Genomic DNA, 25807 nt, shown 5'->3' on the forward strand with positions numbered 1-25807 from the left:
GAAAGGAGTGCAAACTTCTCTGCCACTGTAGACTTGGCAAAGAGTTTCCGAGAAGCCCGAGGGAGATACGCACCCAACACACGGGGAAGCGCTGCGAGGCGCACATGCCTTTGAAAATCCCAGCTGTGATTTCACTGCAGTCTCAGCAAGGAACAAATAGATGTTTCATTTCATGCACTAAATCCCTTCCCCTCCCCACTGCTAAACCCCTCATTCCCCAGCTAGTATTTTATTAGTGTGGGACATTCCTCCCCTCCTCCCTCCTCCACCCCTTTACTTACTTGCTAAAATTAAAGAGAAGCCTTTCAAAGACCAGGACAGGTCCTGTGCTGCTCAAAATTGTGAGTGGCTGACCAGCAAAAAGGCAAAAAATCGCTCCAGTCACCGCTGTGCCCAGAAAGCTCTCCAACACACCCTACGGTAGACATAGCAGAGATGTTAGTTGTATTGAAAATCCCTTTTTATAGGCGCTGCTGCACAAAAACGAGCAGTTACATCAGTGACTTGTAGCATGTTGTATGTTGATGTCTCCAAGACTAAGGGAAGAACATCTTCCACCATCTCATACAACCACGTATGCAGATACAGTCATCTGATACAGTTCATTGCTACTGATGACAACCAGCAAGCCACGTAGTTATTTCTGAGGCCCAGAGTTTAAAAATACTCTATTACATTTCATTATTGAGAAGGGGAGGGGAGAGTTTCCAAAGACTGTTCAAAGTATATGAGAGCATGTTGAAGATCTCCCACACCTTTATGACTGTGTAYAAAGACACACGTCTGCAGGGCTTTTCAGATGGATACGGCAGAGCATGGCTGGAGGACAGCACTCCAGAACAAAGGGTTTTTTCTTTCTCCGATGGAGCAGATACTCTCTCTAGATAAACAAGATGCCTCTCTTTGAAGTAACTGTTTCAGTAAGAGCGATACAAACCAAACAAGGYTATTTCATCCAACAGCCCTGTTTTGAGACCCAACTTCATCACATGTCACCAGCAAGCAATAAATTACACATTTAATTGACTCTGCAATTATCTTTGGCATGTGTGGCAAAACAGTTTCACTGGGGAATGATAAATGAGGATGCTTGATGTGTTCTTGGATTTTCATGTAAGTTATAGCTGGACAACAGCTATTTTTAAAATGCAGAATGTGGATGCCATGTAGGTGGCATATTTTCTTGCCAATAAAATGTAATTATTGACAGAGCACGCACTGTTCTACAAAAATGGCAGAATTAGGTGGAACTTACCTCATTTGCTCTTGTGCAAACTAAGCTATATTTATACTTCACTAAATTTTAAAGGAACAACAWCAGGAAAATAAGCTACCTTTTAAGKGAAATGCCTTTTAGTATCATTATTCCCATGCCTAACAACTCAATGCTTAGGCCTGCTTTTCTAAAAGAGCCGTAGTAGTAACAGAAACAAAGTGGAGGGGGGTTGGATATTTATTGGTCCCATGAACATCATTGTATGTGAGCAGAGATATTTCATAGGCAGAGTCTGTGCCACTGGCAGGAGGACCCATAGGGTACCCCAGGGCCTCAGAGCCATTCGACCTGCAAGACCTGGCTAGTGTCTCTGTGAGACAATGTTGAACTAAAAACTGAACCCAGACTCTTAATTTAAGCGTTCATCACCCTTTCCAGGTGTACTCACCCGACAGCTAGGGCAAGATTTAGGCAGGGGCTTATGTGCTTCGTTGCAGCCATGTCTGAATCAGTTAGCAACCTTGTTAATGCTGCCCATGCCTCACAACCAGCAACTGAGACCACATGCAGCTCCTTCCTCCYGCCCATGGCAGGCTGCAGGGTCGGGGCTGCAGTCTGGCTGGCTTATCAGTGGTAACGAGAGGAATTTAAATTGAGTTTTGTGACTCTGTTTCTTGGAAAGACCMAAGTTACTGTCTGCAGTGAGAAAAGTGTATTTACACTGTCATGTGTCAAACCACTATGTTACTATGTAAAGCAGAAAAATTTTTCTCCACTAAATCCCAAGCAGAATTTTGTACAATGTACAATCATCAGCTACTTTTCCGGCCATAAAYGTGATTTCAAAATAGCAGTTCTAGAGTGCTCAATCACCGTCATTGCTGGGTCCACAAAGCATCCACAAGACAGTTGCGCAGCAAAGCAAAAGGTGAGAAGTATTTCAAAGCCTCCTGCTCCTGAGACACACTCCATTGCTCAGCAGGCTACAGAAACTGCTGGTGTGAGTAGAGCAGCCACAGACAACCTTGCCTTGGCAGCTTGTCACCGCCATCCTTGGTCCTTCCCATTTCGAAATGCTGCTGGTGACGTCCCCCAGCAGGTCTTGCAGGGCTCTGCACAAGGGAAAGCACTTACTGGGAAGCACTGCAGCCTTCACATCAAGGGTAGACGGGTTTTACAGGAGCCTCCGAGTGRTTCCCTTCCCCTTTGGGGGACGGGYGAGAAGGAGGCAGTGGCTCACAGGAGAGGGAAGGGCATCCGCACAGCGCATGGCCCTCGCCGCTCCGGCACTGCTCCCAGTGAGGGCCCTCGCAGCCGGCACGCAGGCTCCCGCCCATCTGGAAGCTCTTTTCCTCTGCATTCTTGCACACGGCTGCAGCTAAGAATAGCACCTTTTCTCAGAAACATAAAACTCTGAAGGGAGCTTTTAAAGAAACGCTGGCCCTGTCAGGCGCTCTGGGGCAGACAGCACGGGCTGGGCAATCCCGAACGCCTCACCCAGTGGCAGTTACATAACTCTTTGCAAGAAACGTGAAGCATAAACTGTAATGCGGTAGCCCCCAAAATACTGTTTTCTATGATGACAAAAAGTTTGGGAGGAAAACTTTTCAGGGTTGCTCCTCAGCTGTTGAAGCTGACATAAATCCAAAGTTAACGAGGCTCTGYCAAGTGTAATGTAAAAATATGTCACGATGACTGTGACAGCCAGGCCCTCTCTTTCCCTCTGCACGACACTGGGATGTCCTCTGAGGGCAGGTCTTGTCCCTGCAGTAGTTTTTCTCTTTCACACTTTGGAAGATAACGATATAGCATGGCTTATGCTCTCAGAGGTCTTACAGAAAAGCTTCCAAACTCTTTTCTCCTGCAGAAATGCAAAATGTTTTGGGTGGGACTTTGAACAACACTTCACAAGAACCTGGGCTCTGATTCCCCTTAGCAGCTTCCCAGGGGAACAGTTTCCTTAGCAGTAGAGCAGGGTGAAGTCTGGTGGGGTTTGGACACTGTCCTCAGACTCTGAGGGTACGGGAGCACTTGAGCATAATGAACATGCAACTTTTGCTCTTCTRTTGAAAACAGACAGTCAAAAACCTTTTCAAACTCCCTCAGCAGCCAAGAGACCTAATGTCTTTTCAGCTAAAGACAGTGACTAAAGGTTAGTTGAAGGGAGAAGATGGCAAAAGAAAAGCCCGTTGTGCCCAGACTCTCTAAACTTCTGACCCACCAGTGGAACTGGTCAGAACAACTGGGGGTGCTTCAGTTTGGTGCATACTTCAAATGGGAACATAAATAAAAACCAGTAAATTCAACTGCTTGTTATATGTGGGAAGTAGGTAAATACTAAAGTGCACAAATTAGAAGATAATAATCAGTATTTTCCTGCATTTAGCCTTGGCTATGCTATGAACTGACTGGAGGGACTGGATTTCTCCAGCAAGTCAGTGATGATTTTTCTGCACTTTGTTCCACATTTGTGAATTAAAGTTTCATGTCAAAACGACTGCAGGGAGCTTGCAGCCTGGGCTAGCACATCCRCTAGCACATCTCAGAGGGGTCCTTCCAGAGCACAGAGATTATCAGCTCTTCTCCTGGAGGYCTACCTTGTTTTAGCACCACTTCCTTTCCCTGTTTTACGCTGTGGGCCCTGGCAGCAGAAAGTCTCCCAAGGATGGGTGGCAGCAACCAAAAACCAGCTGCAAACTATTTATGAAGCTGTGCATGGCAGTGACATCAAGCAAAGCCAGGCATGCCAACAACAGGGCCCCCATGGAGGCCACCTTTGCCGTTTTCTTCTGCTAAGGAAAAAACTGGGGCCAAGGGCAGGAACTTCCTCCCCCAAGCATGGACATGCAGACCAGGTGCTGTTGATCCATCAGACAACAAAATAAAAGATGGCAAATGCAGGTGTCTTACTCAAGTGACACAACCAGAATGCAAGCTACAGTATTGTTACTGCTTAACTGGGCAGTAGTTCCACCATTTGTCAGATGAATGAGATATTTACAAATTCTTCAAAAGCCAGATTCTTTTTTTTAATTAAGTTAATTAGGGTTTTTTTGTGAGCATTAAGAAACTCTAATTTCAGCTTCCGTGCCAAAGAATTTGCTACTTGATAATAAATGTTTGTTTACTGRATATCGAGGTACCAAAAAGGACTTTTTGACATAAGTGATTATGCGCACTAAATTTGGAATAACGTAATCTTTACCTTTCTTTCCCCCACTTTAAAAAAGATGTTACCTCGTACAGAAGTAGAGCAGAGAGACCTTCCTCTGCTGCTCAGTGGTAGAAGAGTGATGCTCAGTAGCAGATCCTGGAGGCCTTTTCATTCTCTACTTCTATTTGCTATTGTTTCTTTTTAAGGTCATGCATCATGCATCCGTTTGCATGACTGCCACAGAGGTGAGATTTGAAAGAGGAAAAACATATTGGTACAGGGGGAAGGAAGCTTGGCACTCCACCAGCTACTGAATCTTAGTTTAGCCTGTAATTTATGGTAGGGAAGTCTAGAGCCCTGGACAGGTGYTCCCTTTTTCTGTGTGTTTTACATTAAATCTGCATAAATAAATAATTTAGTCCTTGTTATTATCAGCTTAATTAGAGTTAGGACATTCAGCATGGCTGCACTGAATCTATGTAAATACAAGCTTTTATGTTTTCTTCCTCYCAAAAAAGCCGAAGGAATACTAAAGCACACTGTCAGAGAATAATTCTGCTCCAGCCAAACACATGCAATCCAGAGCAGTGCTAAAACAGAACCCCTTTCCTTGAGAGAAAACTGAGCCATGCCTTGTAGCCCCTACTTCTGGCTTTACYACTGACTCAGGGGAGTCTGTCTCTGGATATGCAATCTGGTTGTCAGGATTTGACCTTCCATGACTACAGAATTCATCATTCTAACAAACTTGCCTTTTTTTCCTGTATCACACCTCCCAATTCCCTTGATTTCTTATGCAATAATTTTTACAGCAAGGCAGAAGTCCAGGGACTGTAAGAGTCAGGCAAAGGATACACTGCTATGCTGATGATGGAAAGTCTGAATCAGACTTAGTAAACCTCATTTGACCGAAACAGTACAACCAAGACACAAACACAGAGCGTAGGTCTGTGGAACTTCTCTACATAGAAGGAGCAAGGATCCTCACTAAGCTCTTCTCTGTTGCCTGGCCATCTTTCAAACACCATTTAAGGTAACYGCATCTACAATTTCTCAAAGGACAGCAGTCCAGACAGCAGTGAAAGCAAGCCAGTTTTCAGGGAAAATACAGCATAACTATATTAGCTGAACCCAGAATTCAAGCTTTGGAAGTGGCCAAACACCCTTCTATCTGAGGGCTGATTTTGTAGACAGTAAGAGGCAAAGCAGGTCCATCCTACTTGTTGATTCTACAAACTATTGCTAACCTGCATGTTTTCTGTAGCATCACCAAGCAATCCTCCAAACGTGATAGCATTGGTCACTGTGGCCAGGTAGATGAAAAGAATAGCTGAAAGGGCTTGAATGTTTAAAGCATCGTAGAAGTCACTGGCAAAGAACGGTGCTTTCCTCTTTATGTCTTTGATTAAGCCACCACAGAATCTGAAAAGGCAAGCAAGAGAAGACTTGCGTTAAAGGCTTTACAGTGAAAGTCACTGAGAGAAGTAATCAAAAACATTGCCAGAAATGAAGGATGATCTGAAAGGAGTGAGGTCATCACATTACATAATAGTCCTATCACAGCTGCGACGATCCAGGGATATCACTGAGACAATATTTTAAAGAAAGATAATATCTTGAACATGGGTTGCAGCTGGAAGACATGATAGTTTCAGGAACATGAGCCCTACTTCTGCTCAAACGGACCACAAAAGTTTGCAGGTCAGAAAGTCTGCCTGTTTTTTTTTTTTTTTTTCCAACTACACTGGTTGATGTAATAAAATGTATTAACTCTTGTCTAAATCCTTGCCTAAACTTCTCCATATGGCAGACACAATGGTTGATTGAGCCAAACAGTTTGCTAAATGGAAAAATACTTCAAACTGCTAACTAGAAAAAGAACTGGGACTTAAAATATAAGTAAGTGAAATCATCTTGAAGAGCAAAAGAGCTCCACTTGAAGACATACTCTTTTTGAACAATCACAGACAAGACAGTATTTCACTCACATGAAAAATGATGATCAAATATGGCGTTCAGCAGCACCAGCTCAGGGGTATTTGAGGCCCCGTGATTCAGCCATCTCCCAGGCTATGCACTGACTGGGAAGCCCTGCACCAGCCATGCTGCAGGACTCTCCGGGCACTGTACTCGGAGGGGCATGGGACAGGCAGGCACACGTTACATCCTAACCCATCATCAGGAACTGTTAACTGCCTTCTTCACTCCCAGGTGCAAGTTCAGGCTTGCAGATTTTTCTCCTAGAATTTAGGCACTCTACTAAAATCTCCAAAAATACTCAGAGGGGGGCCACAAAAGTGGCGCAAAACCTGTGTACTGACCCTGAAGAACGGCTAAGTGCACTGTTTTATGGATCGCCACCCAAACTGCATTCTCACTCTGTTGAACTTTTATGTGGCATACACCCAGAGTAATAAAGCAGAGAGTAAGGCCTCAGGCACTGTTACCTTCTSTATTTCTATCCTATAAAAGCCTTCATCTATGCGATTCCGCTATAACAGGAATGTCTGGAAAAGAGAACTTCTCTGCTTCTGGCTAAAGCACTTCCAGCAATCAGAATGGAAAATGTGGCTGTACCTGCCATGCATACGTCCCTTGCAGCCCGTGTAACTGCACAGGCATGCAGACTTTCAACAGCCAACAACTGTATGGGCCTTCTTTCATTTCTGAGCGTCTCATTTAAGACACTTGGTGATTTGCAGAGGGTGGCTGTTCACAACAGTTCAAATAGTCTCAAGCTGGGCACTCAAAACCACAGGACATGTTTGGGGCTCACAGTTAAACCTATACAAATTTGAACAGTATGCYGGGATGGAAAGCTGAAGGGGCTAAATGGCTCTAAAAGGGAAACATAGTCACCTCGGACGGATCACACTGGGTACACCACGCTGAGCAGCTTATTACTGACCTGCCGGTCCGTTGAAGTTCTTCACAGTCCCCGTGGCCCCCACCTCCATGTCCTCCATCATGAGGTGTGTCTCCATTCATCTGTAAATTTTCTCCACCAGAATACATGTTTTTCCTAGGCAAGAAGACAAGCCAAACTGAGGCTCACTGTGTTGCCTGACAGCCCCACAAAACAAAATGCACATTGARTTCCTCCAAACAAGTCTTACATAGCCTTGCCTAAAACTGTGTTGTATAAAGGAGACTAGAAGACGAGCTGCTGGAAGCCAGAGTGGAACGTAGGGTGTTAGAAGGACTAAGCAGAACCCCAAACAGAGTCTGGATGCCCACTGTATATGCTATATAGGTGCCTACAATACCACCCTAAGGGGTACAGAATTGCAAGAACCTCCTYTCCCCAGCTATTAAGACAGACCTGAAAATATCTTTAGTGTAAATCAGCATCTGACACTAGACTCAGACAAGTTATCTTCTATTATCTTATGCAAAAAGTTCAGTGATAACCAAAAAATTCACTCCTCTGCTCACATCCCTCTCCACACACTGTACTGACAATACACTGTACATGTCAGCCTTTATCAACCACCTCTTTCACAAGCCTGGTGGGGAAGTGACTCCTCATGTAAGCCACAGAACCATGCATGTGTTCATCAAGAAGTCCAACCTCATTCGCCTGCTTCCCTTAATACTGGCAGTGGCCGTGAGCCTTACCGACAAGAACACCGTGTATCCAAAGCGGCAGCTCTTCCTGTCATTCTTTCAGGATTGACGCACATTGTCCTTCACCATAGAGATAACCCTGCCTGTATCCTGCCATTACCTTTTATCTGAAGACGGAAGAGACTTGGGTGGCTCTATCCTAATGGCTGGATCCCATTCCCCAGGAGGGAGCACAATGACTTCATCCAGAAACTCATCAATACCAGCGATCAGGTCCTGCCGGTCTTTGGCTTTGTAGGCAATGTCGTGGAACACCTGCACGAAAGAGAGCCTCCATGGAGCAAAGTTTTGCCTTTCCTGCAGCGCAGGCTCCAGAGGCAGCTACTGAGATTTATTCTACAAAAACAACAGGGTTGGTCTCAAAAACTTGCCCAAAAATGTATCAGGACGCTTGACACAGTGGTGGGTTAACCTCAGTAAAAGATGGTCAAAATTTGTGAACCCTTTTCTTTGGTTGTTTTTTTAACAATAAAGATTATTTTCTTGCAAACATTTCTAATTTTTTGCAAAATGTGCATTTTTCACCTTTATAAAAAAGGTTACCAAAATAATTATCCATTTCTTTTGTCCAGAGAAAGCAGTTTTCAATAAATGAGGAGTTTCAATTGCACTTTGAGGAGACACTATAAGAAAGCCACAAAGATGTGTCAGTCCTCTTTTTCCTGCCTAATCCAGTCTATCAAAAAACAGGTWAGCTTTGAACCCTGTGAAATAGAAACAATGACAACATTTACTCAAAAATAATAGCAGGAAATACAAATTGGTTTTACTGAGGAGCATAGCTGATGAGCAGAAAGAGAAATGAAAGGCCTAATATTAGTGATGAAGAGAGAATAAGAGAGGAGAGAAAAAAGAACACTAATGCTGAATTTTACTGACATCTTCTGGACTACTCGCAATGAAGGCAAATCAGCACATGGAACAGGATTGAATTAAGAAAAAAAAAAAGTCAGTGGTAGGGGAAGAGAGGACTTTGGGACTATGGAAACTAGACCACTGCTCCAGGCACAGTGGGTGGAATGACAGAAAACAGAAGAGCTGGGACTGGGTTAGTGGTAACTAAGGGAATTGTTGGGGAACAAAAGAGCAGAAGGAGATAGCGAGAAAAAAACATGATGTAAATCAGCACAGATGCACAGAGCCCAAGAGACACTGGAAGAAAGAAGCTGTAAATGAATATGGAAAGCGCAGTCATCTTATTGAGGTGTATGATTAGCAAGTAATTGCTAGCTACTCATGGATAATATATAACCACTACATGAATTAAGAAGTGCTCTGGGATACAGTGCAACACAAAACAATATATCCTGGGTGTAACCATTTCTACAGTAATTACCTGTGTAGCACAGCGGTGGGTTACTGTGATCATGGAATGTGACTCCAGACACACACCACAGACGGGGGCCCATACATTAATTCAAAGTCTATTTGAAAGAGTGATTGCTAGCTGGGAAATAGGCCTGATGGACAAAAACTTCCTAGATTCATGCTTTTACAGAAGTATGAAGGCAGATGAAATAATTACGTAAACAGATGGAATTAGGAGATGACATTTAGATATTTCAGCTTTATGTGCATCTCACCGAACCATGCTGGAGCAAAGGGGATCATTATTAGCTAGGGAAGCAAAAAGAACCCATTTCACACAGGAGATGTAAAGACACCTACCTCATCAGACATCAGAGTGGCGATGGCTCGGCCGATCTCATGATAGGACTTTGCTTTGCCCTTAGGTCCCAGTAGAATGAACAGAAATCTGACAAAACAAACAGATTGATCCCATTTAGGATGGGAAAACGGATCACTTACTCCTTATAAACACAGAAATTCAATTTAAAAAAATTGGGTGGGGGTTGCACTTCTTAGAGATCCAGAGGCTACCGGGGCTAATCGGTCTCACTAATGTAAGACATCTCGCTACTCTGGGCCACCACAGAGGTTAGCCATCACAGAGTACCCTAGACCACCTCAGTCCAAGCTCAGAGGCCATGTTAGCTACACAATGGACTACGGTGAAGCTGCTACATTTCAATCCACAACCAATCCAAGTCAGATTTACCTGAAACATTAGCAGTGGCAGAAGTGCCATTTACACCACAAATTGGTTTGCAGATGTGGCATGTCCCCTTAATTCAGTGGGAGTTCAGCAGTACCAATATCCAGGCCTGGCATCCATAGGAGATATCAAAAACGGGACCCATACAATTTTCTTATCCAATGTATTTATTTCTCTGAGTAACACTGCACATACCACTCTAGCTAACCTGGAGTACAGGCTGCACCCTGCCAGCCCGGTCACTGATGGGCAAGACACTCCCCAGAGTTTTCTTCCTCAAAAGCCTTAAAAGTAGCCTTGAGACCACTACAAGCAAATGGGGTCACAGTCCCGCACAGAAGCAGCTAGCGTCTGAGCAGGACAGCCCGAGCAGGGTCCACACAGCAGCAGAGGGGAGCATTCGGGCCTGCAGCAAGCAAAGCCGGGAGTGCTAGGAGATAAATGCATTTGGGGAGGGGAGGAAAGATGCTRTTAAACTTCCACATGGCTTACCATAAACTACATCTCACCCCAAACTACTTTTTTCCTTCCCCAAGCTATCAGATAGCACTGTGTGTGCTTATTAATGCTCCACTGGAGCCGAGATCTCTGTACGGTTCAGCATCCGTGTGTGAAGGGAAATCATTAATCTAAATTGGGTTTTAGCTTTAAATAATTAAGTCCAAGTAGTATGCTTTGAATTTCTGCTTAGAGCGTACAAGACACACCAGAGTCCTGCCAGTCCATCTGATGGCTTCCCAGCCACGTCTTATTCTTAAGGAGGCAAGCTGATTTTGAAAGGGGAAACCTATTCCCCTTGTAGGCACCATTGGAGCGGGGGGACTACATGTGCAAGATAGTGAGGCTACAACTACATCCAAGTCACTGATAAGAGTTTCAAAAATACCACAATATGAAATCATCGGAGATAGGAAATTACTGCTTTTTATCTTTCCTGCCCTTGCTTTTGTCAGTGCTAATGCACTACGAATTAAGACTTGCCTACACTTAGAAGGACTGCCAGTACAGCAGTTCCTACGAGCCAGAGTTCCCATGACAAAATGGTCTGATAAGATCTCTTAATGGAAAAGGCTATCCACAGAAAAGGATGCTTTTGCCAACAAAATTGCGTCTAGCAGTTCTGCCAGAATAATGGGAATGCTGGTGAAAGGTGGTTGGGTTTTCCACCCTCTTAATTGATTTACATTACAAAAAGTTTTAAGTACAGCCTCATGGTTGGATGTTCAAAGGTACTTAGATCCTCCTGGACTGGAATGAAAAATTGAAAGGGAAAAAAAAAAAAAGACATCACCATTCAAATACTACTTAATTCTGGAAAGACCTAAGTCTTATCYTAGACACTCCCAGTTTCTAAAACAAGATATCAATGCTGAACTGGCAAAAAAACATTACATACTGTAGCAATGCTCTTCCTTTAAAGTTGATTTCATGCTGTGTTCTGGTGCCAAGCTAACAACTGTTTACCCACAGAACACCTACAGCCTTGCCTGTAGAAACACAAGCTTCCTACAAATTCTCTGTKCAGATTTGTATCAGAAAAAAGAATTGGTTCATAGCTTTGAGTTGAAAATACACCAGTCTTCATGCTCAAACCTTAGCCTCACCACTTGGCTTGTTAAGAAAGCCCTGTTRGATCTGTTGGCGTTTTCTTGCAACGGCCACCGTTCAGTGGTCTGTGGGGATTCAGTGCAGACCATCGTGCATGGCAGACAGTGTCATTTCAAGCGGCTGTCCAGAGCTGGACTCTTACTAGTGACCCTGAGAAAGAAATCTCCATCACTTACATATCAACCCACCCTTGCAATTAGCAACAAAAGAAGCCACATGGCAGGAGACCAGCTTTCCCATTTCACCTGATTYAGCAAAGGCTGGGAATTATTGGGGCAATTTTCAGCAAACTCTGTGTTAGCCTGTGTTTAAAACAGAAACACTAATAGCTTCTCAAATCAACTCTCAAGTTTCCTGAATTAAGCCTTTTTCCAAGCACAGCCATACTTTTCAGCCAATAATGGCAAATAACCACATCGTAACCTTTGGTAAGTTCTCTCATCTAAAACCTTTTGCACTACTTCCAGTGTGAATTGGTTTAGCTTCAACTTCTAGTCATAAGTTTCAATTGTCTCATACAGCTAGACTGAAGAACCCTCTATAATTAAATTCTTTTAAATATCCTCAGCTATCAATGTACTCTGTCAGTTAGGCTAAGTAAATGGAAGCTTTTCTTCTCTCTTCAGTCACTTCTACAGGTCTTCTCTGAACCTTCTCTGATCTGTCAGTACCTTCCTCAGAGGAAATATCCAAGAAGTGGCAGCTATGTCACTGCAAATAGATAGATGAAATAACCTATTGCTACTCAGGAATCTTATGCTAGCTCACTTCCCTGAGAAAATGGAAGTTAGCTGTTCACATGGTCTATCCAACTTTCAGTCCCTAGCCCATGTTTGAGCATAGTGGCCAACTTCAACCAAATGAGACGAAGACCCAGAGACACCAAATGTAATCAAGTTTCTACAAGTTTTGTGAGAACCAGTGACCAAGAAGGGAAGAAGACCGAAAGGGGCACTGTCAATGAGAGAAATGCAAGGACTGGCCTCACAGTTATCTACTCTGCTCAGCTCGTGGCTGACCAGCACATCCGTAATGTCAAACTAGTCAGCGCTTGGTGTGTCCTCACCAGAAATCTCTGCTGCCCTTTTAAGCATTGTATTGATTAAGTATCATTTCAGCTTCCTCAATCAAAATATCATGAAGTACTAAGTCAAATGTCTTATAAAGTGTATTATATCTGAACAATTATCGTCTATTAAAAAAAATTTACAGTCTTATAAAAAACCCATCAAGTTAGTTTGACAGAATCCACAGATATGTATGACTTGGCATTACTAATGTTATGACTTCCTAACCAAGTTCTGCATGAGGCTTTCAAGTGTTTTATTCAAGGTTCATAGGGAGGTGACTAACCCATACACGCCTAGGTCATGCCCTTTGCTCTCCTCCTACCTCCAGGAATTTCCCCTGTCTTTCTAAAGTTATTATAAAACAACATTAAAGAGAAATTGTTCCTCAGACAGCTCTTTTAAAAGTATGTTAATTATAAAAAAGGATCTAACCTCAAAAGTTGCTGCTCAGCATTCTCCTGACTTCTCAGGGGAATGAGATATTTTCATAACCGTGTTCTGAAATAATTAAATTACTGGCTCTCTTGCAATGCAGAAGTACCTGAAACTCCTGCACTTACTAAAATATTCTTAAAAATAGTCAGTTATTTGTGACACTTTCTAAATTCTTTGTCCTGAATGATTCAGCTCAGAATTGCCTTTGGCATGTAGAACAAGACCTTTTAAAGTACAAAATATGCATAAATATATACATAAAAAAACATATACATCTATATATATATACACACACACATACACAGACACAAAAACCTTAATGTATTTTAGTGGCTTAAACTGAATTATGTTTGCATGCACTAAATAAGGTTTAGTTATGAATACTTCCCCCTAAGAAAGTCCTCATTTCTAGTTCTGACATTTCCCTTTTCATGACAGAGTATCTTCAGTATCTTCATCTTTGAGATGAAGGCTAGTACAGAATTCCTCTCTACTGTACTCAGCACATTCTGAGTCAGCAAATTTTCACTTCTGATCTTTAGCATTTTTATGGATGTTTCAACATAGAAAACCTGAGATTTCACCTCATATCACTTAGCTTGAAGTCCCTCTGAAGTGAGAAGAAAGTTCAGCTTTTCTTCTGAATGCTCTAGTTAACAGCTTCCAGAGAGAGCTGCCCTCACTTCACCCAAGCTACTCAGTCTTGAACTTTGTATGCCAGGACACTTGAAGCACTCAAAATCCTTTGCTTACAAGCCAGTAATGACCCTAAAAGTCCGTAATTTTATTATTCTGTTTTACCTAAAGTACTACTCCCCTGCCATTTTGCACATTTTATCCTTCTTAAGCAGCTGATGACCACCAATTATGTATGATTCACATTTTAATCATACGGTCCATGCCACCAAAACCAATGAGAACAAATTCATTCTCACAGATGAGCAGTTCCAACTCCAAGCAGACAAATGTGCACTAGCTGCTGCATTGTAAAGCCAGCCCATGCACTGAGAAGGCCTAAGCAAAGCACCATAGCACTACTGCGTGCAAGTCCCGTAACCAGAGATCATGGGCCAAACAGCCTAGCAGGAAAGATTACAACACTCCAAGACCTTGGCAGGAGACAACACCAGAGACTGCGGGGCAGAATTTCAATCCGGTTTGTTGACAGTAGCAATAAGGCTTTATGCACTCTGCTTGAGAAGAATTTGGCTAGAAGTTTCCATAAGATCACATGAAAAGCACGTTTAGGTGGTGAGGAGTGTATACAACAGAGACAGGCTCCAAGTCTGTGAAGCACTAATATTTTCCATTTGATACATTCAGTTAGAAATCCATAATCTCTCTCTTTACAGAGTTCCCATAGGGGGTCAGGATCCAGGTGAAAACTGCTGCAGGGCCAAGGCAAGCCTGACCATGCCATCTGTGCAAGAGAGCCACCAGTGCAGGAGACAGGGTCCCTCATAAAAAAGAGGAGGAAGAGCAGCAACTAAAACAAGACTGAAGTTCAGCCTGCTCACCCAGGCCTACTTCGCAGATCTGGAAAAAGCAAGAGCAGCAATCCATAAGGGTTAAACGCAGCTATGCAAAAGAAATTCAGTAAGGTCCTGAAGAAAATGGTTTTAGTTTGGGGGGGTCTGGGAGGAAGCAGTCCTTCTGTTGTCATTTATCAGCTTGCCAATAGAGATGCATTTTGATGGACGCAAGGGCTGATAGGACCAGTTCACAACCTACTTTTCCACCAGAATCTGAGGAATACTGGCTTGGACCTGTTTAATGAACAAGATGCTCACATTTCATCCTCATGTATCAAAAAGAAAATACGCCCTTGTAGTTAAAAGCTTAAATTGGGAGGCAAGGGAACAGAGCCTGATTCTTGTTTCTGCCACATGCTTCCTAAATGACCTTGGGCAAGTTACTTCATTTCACTTGAGACCTGTGCCTGTAGGCACAGGCAATTTCCCGGCCCTACATATTAGACTATGCAAGTTTGTACAGCTTCCCTCCAAAAATCTTTCCCTTGCTCATTCTTTAACTTTTTTCCCCATCAACATTACATTAATGCAACAGACCTGAACATACAATTGTACATTTCTTTTATGAAAATAAGGAGCTAGATCTATTGAATTGTCCAGAGGAGAGGCGGCCATACCAAAGCAAATACAAACACTAAGTGCTTACACAAACGAGGAGTTCAAAGCACTGTGGAACTAAATTTGATAAGAGAAAACCAAAATCCTTACAGRCTTTTTGAATCTGATCAGTAACAAGACACAGCTCACAGTGAAAGGCTGCAAGTTCTCTATATGAATTTCAGTTCCCTAATTCTTATTGCCAGGACTGTATGAAAACACCCCACACAGCAACTTTTCCTGGAGAGTTTATCAGACTTTGCTGGTTCCTTTTAAGTAAAAATTTACTTTTAATGAAAATATCCTCAGCCACGAAGTGTGAAGGGAGAAATATACAGAAAATGTATGTATCCAGGGAGGAGTCATTTCTACAAAACAAATCTTATTCCTACAAAGTGACAAAAATTCTGCAACTTATAAAATTTAAAAATCCAAGCCAAAGAATGTGTAGAGAAAAAAATCAGCAGAAATAAGTAACCTATTCAACTGGAAGTCTACGTGCTGAATACTATCTGTCTTACACACACAATAATTATTTTTCATTCTACAGTTAGGTCAACATGAATAAACCAAAAACAGGGCAGGGACTACAGATATCRTGAGCCTTTCACCTCTCCAGGGCTTGGTGTCATATTTGCTTCTACATCAAAAGGTTTCTTACATGTCCAGCTAATGGTTACAGCTGATATGCTGATTRTCAGCTAACCCAATAAAAGCCATGGCTGCCCTGTCTCTGCAAACCTGGCTAGATTAGAGCTTTGAGAAGCAAATCATCAAGATGGCTTCATGCTGTTCTTTAGGAACCCCCATAGTTTTGAATGGCCCAACTCTGAGGACAAGGTTTTGAGAATTTTACCAGGAACTTTATAAAGTAACAAAACAAAAGGAAAAACCCTGAGGGGAGAAAAAGGAGGAACAAAGAAGGCTCCAGCGCCAGCATCTTCTAGAGGCTGTGGGTTGTCTACAGCAGAAATGCCCACTGTATGAGACAGCTGAAACTAAAGGCTGAACAAGGAGACACTCCATCATAACTAGCCTGGGCCCTTATGGGATTTCCTTGATTGAATTTCACAGGATGCAGCCATTGCAAATGGCTCTTCATTACTCACAAAAACAATCTAATGAGCCTCACTACTTTGATTAAGGCTAACATTTGATTTGGAGGACAGCAGATGGATAATACTATTTCCTGGAAAAAAATGTTGGCATGGAAGGACACATTGTTTTGATTAATGCTATTGAATAATGAGGCCGTTGAGCAATCCTAGGACTAACTTCCTGGCTCCCACTACAAAAACAAAGAATGCCTAATTTTACCTCTGCTGAAGAGCACTTTGAGATGTATTTAAAAAAAAAAGAAATAACTGGGATAAGACTTAGAAGCTGAAGTATGAAAATATACAGAGCTCAGTAATGCAGAGGAATCAAGAACAGCCCTTGTTACAAATAAGCCACTTCAATTTCCCCACATTCCTAAAAGTAAACCCAACGCATGCAAATAGCTGTTAGTATGGTTATTGTAAGGCACTCCTGAAACCACTAAGAGATACGCACACTGCTGCACTACAACAAGGCAATTAAACAAAATAGCAACACCACATCATTGCCTTCCTTTGCTATATACATGAAGTTAAGGCATAGATTATAAGAACCATGTTACTTCCATACCGTACAACCACTGTGATTCATTCTAGTATTAGTACTGCCCTAGCTATGTGCTCATGTAGTGATATGAGGTCTCCTCTTACAAGGTCTTACTTGATGTAGCCTCAAACCTTCTAGGCATTATATGACTTTCACTCTGTACCAAAAGCCGTTTAAAAAGTTCACATAAAATATGTATTGGCACATTAACGATATGAAAGGTGCAATTTGAACTCCATAATTACAAGCCAAATGCAAAGTAAATCCCGTGTAAGTGGATACCAACAAGTGTGTGTGAGCCCAGGTGCACAGCAGGAACAGCAGACGCAGAGCAGCCTGGAAGAACAAGGCACCGCGGAGGCTGGCGCGGACTGAAAGGGAATATTGCAGACCAGCAGCAGCTYGGTCCACGTGCCGCCTCTTCCATCCTTCTCATTAAAACTCTGCTGAGCTCCGTTCTTAGAGCATTTCATTACCTTTGATACCAATTACTTTTACAGCTTTCATCTGATATATGTAACAAACACAAAATGCTACATAATGTTGCTCACATACATCAAATGTTCTGGACATCTATAATGATATTATTCTCTATTATCCTATTTGATAAACCATGTATGACTGTATAATTAAGGGTAACAGCTAAGAATTTTAACAGGACTTTAAGTTTGCTGGTTTGGTAGTTATATACATTGACTGTACAAAGTTATGCAAATATTGAAGAATGTAAGGTATATTCACATTTGTGAGACTACAGTTTAATTTGCAACATGAGTCACAATAAATAAAATATACAAATGACATTTTTTCTGAGCCATTATGAATTACAAATATTCCATGTGACTATAATAAAGAGATTTTTTCCCATTTATCTGATGTTTTTTTCAACAGGGTCAAAATTGCATCCTTTGTTTAATGTGAGTTTTTAGGAGGAAAAAGATGTACCACAGAAAAATGCAGAGGAAATCTGAGTCAGGTAAAGGACATGGTGGGGGGGCAGGAAAGAGGGCAGGAAAAAAAGTAGTTCAATCTTTATCATTAAGCAAGTGTGTTTGTGTATTTTACAGCTTATATTTTACATGCAAATTCAGGACTTGAAAATGATTAAGCAGCTAAAGTGAGTTTTGTTACTTTAAAACCAATTATCCTGCAAAATATATGACCCCTATGCAATTACATGATGGAAACCAACAGAGAAGTTCTTCTTTCAGACTGGTACTATTATTTTAAACAGTGGAAATGAAGTTTCCAATTCATGTTACCTGCCTAGGGGCTGAATTTTCTTACCGGGTAGGTACGGGGACTTCAGTGAGAGCACCCAACATAACTGCCTGCTGCAGCCGGACGAAGGCAATGAAAGGGCTTTCCAAGAAGTCTACCTCCCCAACCAGCACATTGGAGGCCTCTGCATCACGAGGCAATTTCTTCATAAATTTATTCTTCAGCTGCATCAGTAAAAGAGGAAGGAAAATAAAATGATGGCTTGTTAGGCATGCAAACAGGAATGTGCAATAAAACTTACCCAGTTTTCACCCACATTTCCTCCTTGGTCATAATATATCACCTTGAATCAGTGATATAACCACCTTTTGGCCATTATGAATTATCCCCACGCAGTCTACTGAAATACAGGCGAATACACTGCTACTTGCTACAGCTTTCTGCCCATTATAAACGTAAAGCAGAAGCCAGACTGGAGAAGCAGACAGCCACCCTTGCGTTCATGTCAAGTCAAACGCTCCTGCTAAGACGACCACCACCGGAAGAGCAATGCTAGCATCGGGGCTTAGAGCTGCGATGGTGCTGAGARGCTTTCCTTTCAAAGAGCAATGCTGGGTGGCTGCTACATCCCTCACCTAAAGATTAGAAAGGAAGAGAAAGTCTTGGGAAGAAGTGAAGTGAAAAGGGGCACCTCTGAAGAAGAGGAGGAAAATCAGAGAGCGTCTCAGAGGAAAAGGAAAGCAGCAGGCCTGGACGGACAGACCAAGGTGCAGTGAGGGGAATGAAGAAGAGGACAGTTATGCATAGCGCGCCCGGCCTCCGCACAGCTACCGGGCTGGCTAGGAATGGGGTGGCCCAGGGGATGCCTGGCCTGGGAGGAGCCTCTCAGACACTTTCTGCAGAGGCTCACAGCACTCTGTTAGCCCAGCTGGGAAGGGGGATATTTAGAGACCAAACACAACTATTTCTTTGAAGTACAAAATTCACATAACTTGTAAAACACTATCACAGCTATGCATGTAGAAGTTGAGGTTAAGTGGACATTTCAAAAAAAGGACCAATAACTATTTTATGCATCAGGTGAGAAACAACAATTGCTGTTCTTTCTTCATTCCTTACCTCTGATAACACACAGAAACTCATTCCTCCACCCCTGCCACATAACTCAAATCCATGAAACCCCAAACACTAAAAGGCAACAGACAGGCTACTAGTCGTTGTGTAGCTAAAAGATCTCTGATGTTTCCACCATCAGCTGAACATCCATTGCTCCATAATGAAGCTACTGCATCTGATATTTTATCCTGCCACAGCAATTGCTAATTTAATCCCACTCTTTCCTCCCTCTCATAATACCTTTCCATCATACAGAATTGTCAAGAACCTTGAACAAAAGTTTAAAATTAAGTAAATGAACTGCTGGCATATGGAATACACACATAAGCAGCTGCACACACCACTCTGCCTGATCCCTCACTGTTGAAAAATCAGTGTGGCCCACTGGCAAAGTAAAGATATCTATTTTGGCAGAGCTACCTACAATTCACAGCAGCTCACAATCTGGCTCCATGAGCTCTCAGAAGCCCCAAAGTACACGCTGACTGATGGCTKTAATATTTATAAACTAGAAAACATTAAGGGCACAAGGAAAAATTAGGCTTATGGTAATTCCCCAACAGAATCTGTGTTAATTTAAATTGAGGTTGTCAGTTATTCACTGCTCGATAACACACACCCCTTGGAAGAACAAACAAATGACAAAACGCTCAGACATGTATCATGGACGTACTCAGCAGAGCCAGTCAGGGAACACAGCTTCTCTGGCAATTTTGACAACACTTTGCTGGGCCAGGAATTGTCTGGGGGGTGAGCAAGTGTCCTCCCTATTCATGCAAACCAGGGCAAGGCTGCTGGCAGAAGAGAGGAAAGGTCACAAACCCAGCAGCAGGAGAGGATGATGTTCCCTAGGCCCCTTTTCTAGGCAGCATTTTGTTTTTTTCCCCACCAGGCACCCAGAAGAGACACAGAATCACCCCCTTTCCCAGGCAACCAAAGCAAGATTTAGCAAAATAACCTTCCCCACGCTCACTGAAAGCATTTTCCTCGTGACCAGTCTGTCCTAATTTTCCTGGAAGAGTCACATTTGAAAGTAAAGACAGAGCAAACACCTAGAAACTTGCTGATGCTTTTAAATGGGGTATTTTTCCCCTTAACTTTTGGCTAAGATACAGTTTGGGAGCAATGTGGTGCACCACCACTGCAGGGCTACAGCTGCTCCAGTATTAAGACCCCACATGCTGGTGAGCTGCACACGGCGTGAGAATAAAAGCATGAAGATGCCTAACTATTCTGTTAAACTGGCAGAAAGACCACCTGTGTTAAGGAACAAAACCAGGCTTTCTCTGATCAGTTGTTTATTCCCAAAGGCTCAGGTTACCCCTTTTAAAGGACGGTGAAGAAGCAAAGAGAACAGAAGATCAAAATCACTGTTGAAAAAGGCCAGATTCTTTTGAAATGCAACCAAGTAATTAGAGAAGGAAAAGATGGCATACAAAGTACTCACACATTTCAACAATTATTTTGTAGCAGAAGAAATTCAAATGTGAGACCAAAATCCTGTGGCCAAGGAATGTGCTGATCACTCTTCTAATCTGATTTTCTTACTCAACCAGGTTGCTTCACCAAGTCTTTCCAATAATGTCTTTCTAGTACTGTCCTTGCTTGATACTCCCATTATCTATGACTGCTCCATTGTCCTCAGTAACAGGAGCCTGAGTTGCTACCTCGCTTTTTTTTCATCCAGCTCTTTTTTGATGTTTTTCTAGTGTTCTCTCACTTTCTTCCTTGCACACATTAGGCTAATACAGAATTCTCTATTTATCCACCTAAATCTTTTCCTTTTTCTTCATTAACAATGACAACCGATGTGCCAGAAACATTAAAAAAAAAAAAAAGTTGGTGATGCCACCGTAAGCATGTGCCAGTGTAATTGCACTGCTCACCTTGGAGTCTTCTCATCCTCAATGCCTATATTTTAGTCTATTGGAAAAACGAAACAAGCGGACTTGGAAAGAAAAGGTTGCATCTCAAAGCAAAACAATGTAGTAGCAGGCAACTCTGCTCCCTGCATCTTGCAAGCAGGAGGCCTGCCCCAGAGGTCCTCTTAAGGACCCTGCGTGTTGCTGCCCAAGCAGCAGGAAAGCCTAAAGTCCAGGAGKAGCGCCAGCAGAGTTGACATAAGGTGAGTTCACCAGCAAGGAAAGCAGCATTGGGAGTTCAGTCACGGGATAAGCAGCACTTCTAGAAAAGCAACAAAGCATCTGTTTTGTCACTGAACAGTAGGGCTAAAAACTGGAGGGAAGCAAGCTTGGAAGAAGACCTAAAGAGCTTTACGTATTCATTTCCAGCAGTCCTTCTCAAGCCATCCAAAAGGTATCTAAGGTCTAATACTGTGCTCATCACCATTAGATCAGAGTGCCAGAAGAAATCTACTGACCAGCATCCTTCTCATCAGCCAACTGCCAGAGTCACTCTCATTTATGTGTCTTCCTCAGAGTGCAGATATAGCTTCATACTAAAAATAGTTCCTTGCGGCCCGAAGGTTATTCTTCTAATCTCGGCACCTACATACTATAATTGTACCGCAGCGGATGTGAGCAGGCTCACAGTGCACTAAAATATGCATCATCTAGCTGACAAARTATTAACTAAGGCAAACTATGGAGAAATGTCATCAATTGCTTCTGATCTGATACAAGGAAAACACTGCAGCCGCAGCAGATGAGCTCTAAAAATCAACCTCTCCTGGCTCTTTTCCAGCATCTTCCTGGCACTCCCAATCTCTTGAGCAGAGGTYGCAGCTTGGCATGGGATCGCACGCCTCTCTGCTAGGCTATTAAATTAGCTCAAGCAGGCCTGCTGCGTGGCAGGGCCATCGTAGTTGCCCGGCTCTTAGCCCTGGGCTTCCCCGGGAGCAGCAGCAAGAGCTCCGGCAGCCTCAGCCACACTCGCGGGGGGCACTGCTCCTCCAAGAGTATAAGCCCTGAGCAAGCTTAGCACTCAGGCCACGTCCTCGCAGCTGGGGAGGGATTTCTGAGGGCACTCAGATGCAACACAGCTTTGTTTTTAACTGCCCRCTTCAGCAGCAGCAGAATTAATTTGGAGTTGAAGGCTGTTGAAAATCCTGCCCTCCATCGGTTCCCTAAAACCCCTTCACCCCGCGTGATCTTTGGAGCCGTTCTGTATTCATCTGGCTAACAGTGAATGGTGAGGGAGGATGTCCCGCCAGAAACACAGCTGGGGGTAACATTAGAGCAGGCCGTGAATCCCTAATGAGCATTGCCCTGGGCTTTGCCAGGGTGACTCTAGGAAGTAGAAAAACGGAAGAAGTCTGATGAAAAGGCATGAGTTATAGATTCAGCAAGAAGGAAAACCACTGGAATAATCCTGCTCCCACACACTTCAGTCAGGATTTCCACCAGAGAAAATATTTATAAACATCAAGTTCAGTGGAGAAAGCTTGGAAACGTGTTAACAGTTCTTCCACAAACAGTTTTTTGGGGAAACCAGGGACAGAAGATACTGAGGAGGTGCCAGCTCCACAATAAAACATATGTTCAGTTTTGCTAACCAGATTGGTCGTGTGCTCATGTATTTTCCTGAACAAGGATGATATTTGCACACACTCAGGTGCCTTTCYGAATCAGCAGGGACAAGAAGGACATCAAGGCCTGAGGTTGATCAGCCCCTGAGGTCCAGGGCATTGGCCTGCTCAGCCTCCCCTCTGTCCAGCACATCAAAGCAGCATGACTAATTTTGAAGAAATATCTTGAAGGTGTTTTTTGCTCCAAATGACTTTTGCAGCAGCACACAAAACTTGCTTAAATCATTTATCAGTTAGCTGACAGGAATGTTGTAGTCAGCACTTAGGATCCATTTTGAACCATTCCCCCGAAGAAGCTTCAGAAAAGATCCGAGTCCTCAGCAGCACCAGAGAGTGAGGAATRGAGGGAGGGAGGGAGGGAGCCCCACAGCTGGAACTGCTGTGCTCCCTTTGCCTGCACTCTGCTAAATTGAGCACTTTTCTAACCTGATCGCTAATGTTATGTTAAAGGCCAAGGATCTTCAAYGCTGTATTTGCAAAAGGGCACGGCAACCTGAAAATCACAATTTCCCTAAGTGTATTTTAATACTCCATTATTATCAACATCACTGAAGATTTATTGGAAATGAAAGCAATTAGTAAGTACACACTGCTTTTATTGCATCTGTTTGTTTACTCTCAGTCACTTGAGCGTGCTATATACCTGTCTGCCTTGTCCTCCCAAAACTGCTGCTTCCCCTGCTGCAGAGACCGCTGCACAGCTCACGAAGCTGCTCTGAACTGCTGCCGTTATCGGCCTGACTTGCTGGAGTAAAGGAAACCCAAKGGGACAGCCCATAAGCAGGGGAAGCATTAAGGGGCATCTGTTGCGACCAGCTACTCCCAACAGGGCCAGGAGAGGGTCCAGGTACGCTACTTGCCCCTGCACCCCCTAGCAAGACTTTCAAAAACACTTTAGGGGCCAAGTTGGATGGATTTTCCTAAGTCACTCAACGGGGCCAAATATTTTGTAAAGAATGGAAAGTCTCTTCTGTTAATTTGGGAGCACCTAGCACAACCGAGAGCTTAGATGCCTAACAGCGAAGAGCAGGAAAAGAGGAAAAGGGTCAGGCAGATGAACACACACATGGCTCTTGTCTGTGAGCCCTGGCATCCTCTGCAAAGTATTTGCAGGCTTCACCAAGGCAAAGAGAAGACCCAAGGCAAGCGGCAACTCCTTTAAGTGAGTCACTAGCTAAAACATCAGTGYGTACACTTTTTCCTATTTTACCAAAACAGGAAGCTTTTGCAGCTCTACCCCATTTGAAAAACCAGCCCTAAATGGAAGGAGCACTGGGGCAAAAGAAAACTTGTTAGAAAAGTGAGAGGCTATGATTCGTTTGAGTGTTTCTCCTATGTGCAGATCAGCTGCCTTTATGGGATATTACAACTGCCCCCTCCCGACAGAGGCTGCTGAGTTTGCAGCAGGGAAGCCCCAACAGCAAAAAGCGGGGAAAAAAAAAGCATTATGCAAGTCTAATGCTATTACACAGGTACAGTATAAAATTAATAATCCCCATTTCCATTACAATAACAACATTAATAAAGCAAAATCAAAACTAAAAGGCCATCCATTGACTTTATCYAAGGAAGCTATTCGTAATTCGTAAACAGATGCTAACTTCATAACATGCCATCCTTCAGTCAGGATCTGAAGTGCAAACTTGAACACCCCTTCCCATTAGCAGCATTTCGTTGCTAGCGTCAGTGGAACTGAGTGAGCAAAGCAAACACCACTGGCATGAAAAACTGAGAACGCTATGCATTTGGCAAAAATCAAAATGATCATTTCTGAGCTTTTGTTTAAAAGCCCAAGAAGGCAGCTTTTGGCAGTCCCACTCCGGAACAGCAAAGCTACCACAGCTACCCCATCCAGTGGGTAACATGTTCATCCCCTTTTCATTTTCTTTATGCCCTTCATCATTTTACAAATCTCTCTCTTCTTCCCCTTGAGTCACATTTTTTCAAGCTGAAGATACCTAGATTACTCAGTGTTTCCAGTGGACAGTCCATTCCAGAACCATCTTTTTCACCCTACCATGTACCATTTCTAGGTTCACAATATTCAACACTGCAGAAATAAAAAAAGCCAGTGCTGGGTGCGGGAACAATGAGGAGGGGAGGAATCCACGAGAAGGGCAGGGTATGATTTTGCTGCAGCCATGCTGTTCCACATGACCACAGAGAGAGCTAATCAGCATATTTTGACTCTTTGCAAGGTAGAGATCTTACTCAAACTCACTGAACGCAGCTACTCCCCCCAAAGTGTGGCAAAAGGTGGGCATTAAAAATAAACACTGATCATACAGATTACCGTTGCAAACCTAACTGCCTACCCTGGGTGTATTACTAAAAGACGACTTAATATTCCCTGATCACAGGGAAAAGGGATCCCGTTCCCCAAACCCGTTTGCCATCCAAGCCAAGCGCAGCACGCAGAGTCCTCCAGAGTGCCAGACAGCAGCCGCCTGCATAATATTTCACTTGCAGGGTTCCCATATCTGAGCGCAGACACATAGTGCTTTAACACTTAAGAAAGACTAATTCCTCCAGGAATTTGAATCTCTCTCCCTCTCTTTCTCTCAGTATTTCTGTATCTATCCACATATATGTTTAAGGTTACCTACCCATAAGTCATCCCATGAACGCTTACTCAAAGGGATACCTGTAATGTTCTGTGTTTTGTCTATGTACAGAAGCCCATTACCCAGGAATGCTTGAGATGTGCACTGCTGATAACCTAAAAACAAAACTGCTCTCTGCATAAAAAAAAGGCCAAAGGAAATGAAATTCCAGTTAACTAAACCTCCTAGAAACATCTCCTTTCCTTGAGAAAGGTGGTAGTGAGCTGTACCAGAAGACAGTCATTTTCATTTGAGTTCCATGGAGTAAAAGTAGGTCATCCAGGCTGACAGATCTAGAAATTAGGAATCTCTGCTGGTGATTGCAGAGATTAGGAGATGCTGTTCAAACAGTAAAAGCAACACATCATCCTCACCATTAAT

At 43.1% G+C, this 25807-nt stretch overlaps 1 protein-coding gene across 1 annotated transcript in view; it reads right to left on the minus strand.

Annotated features, from left to right (window-relative positions):
- The window catches only part of SLC4A4 (solute carrier family 4 member 4), a 174571-nt gene that overhangs the window by 44821 nt on the left and 103943 nt on the right, over positions 1-25807 (minus strand). Inside the window, exons 7-12 of the mRNA XM_026090087.1 lie at positions 18227-18384; positions 9666-9753; positions 8098-8252; positions 7279-7392; positions 5618-5792; positions 282-415 (exon numbers count right to left, since the gene is read on the minus strand). Coding sequence (XP_025945872.1) covers positions 282-415; positions 5618-5792; positions 7279-7392; positions 8098-8252; positions 9666-9753; positions 18227-18384 — 824 coding nt within the window. The remainder of the gene's footprint in view (positions 1-281; positions 416-5617; positions 5793-7278; positions 7393-8097; positions 8253-9665; positions 9754-18226; positions 18385-25807) is intronic.

This window comes from Apteryx rowi, unplaced genomic scaffold (genome assembly GCF_003343035.1).
Source record: "Apteryx rowi isolate R43461 unplaced genomic scaffold, aptRow1 scaffold_85, whole genome shotgun sequence".
Classification (NCBI taxonomy): Eukaryota; Metazoa; Chordata; class Aves; order Apterygiformes; family Apterygidae; genus Apteryx; species Apteryx rowi.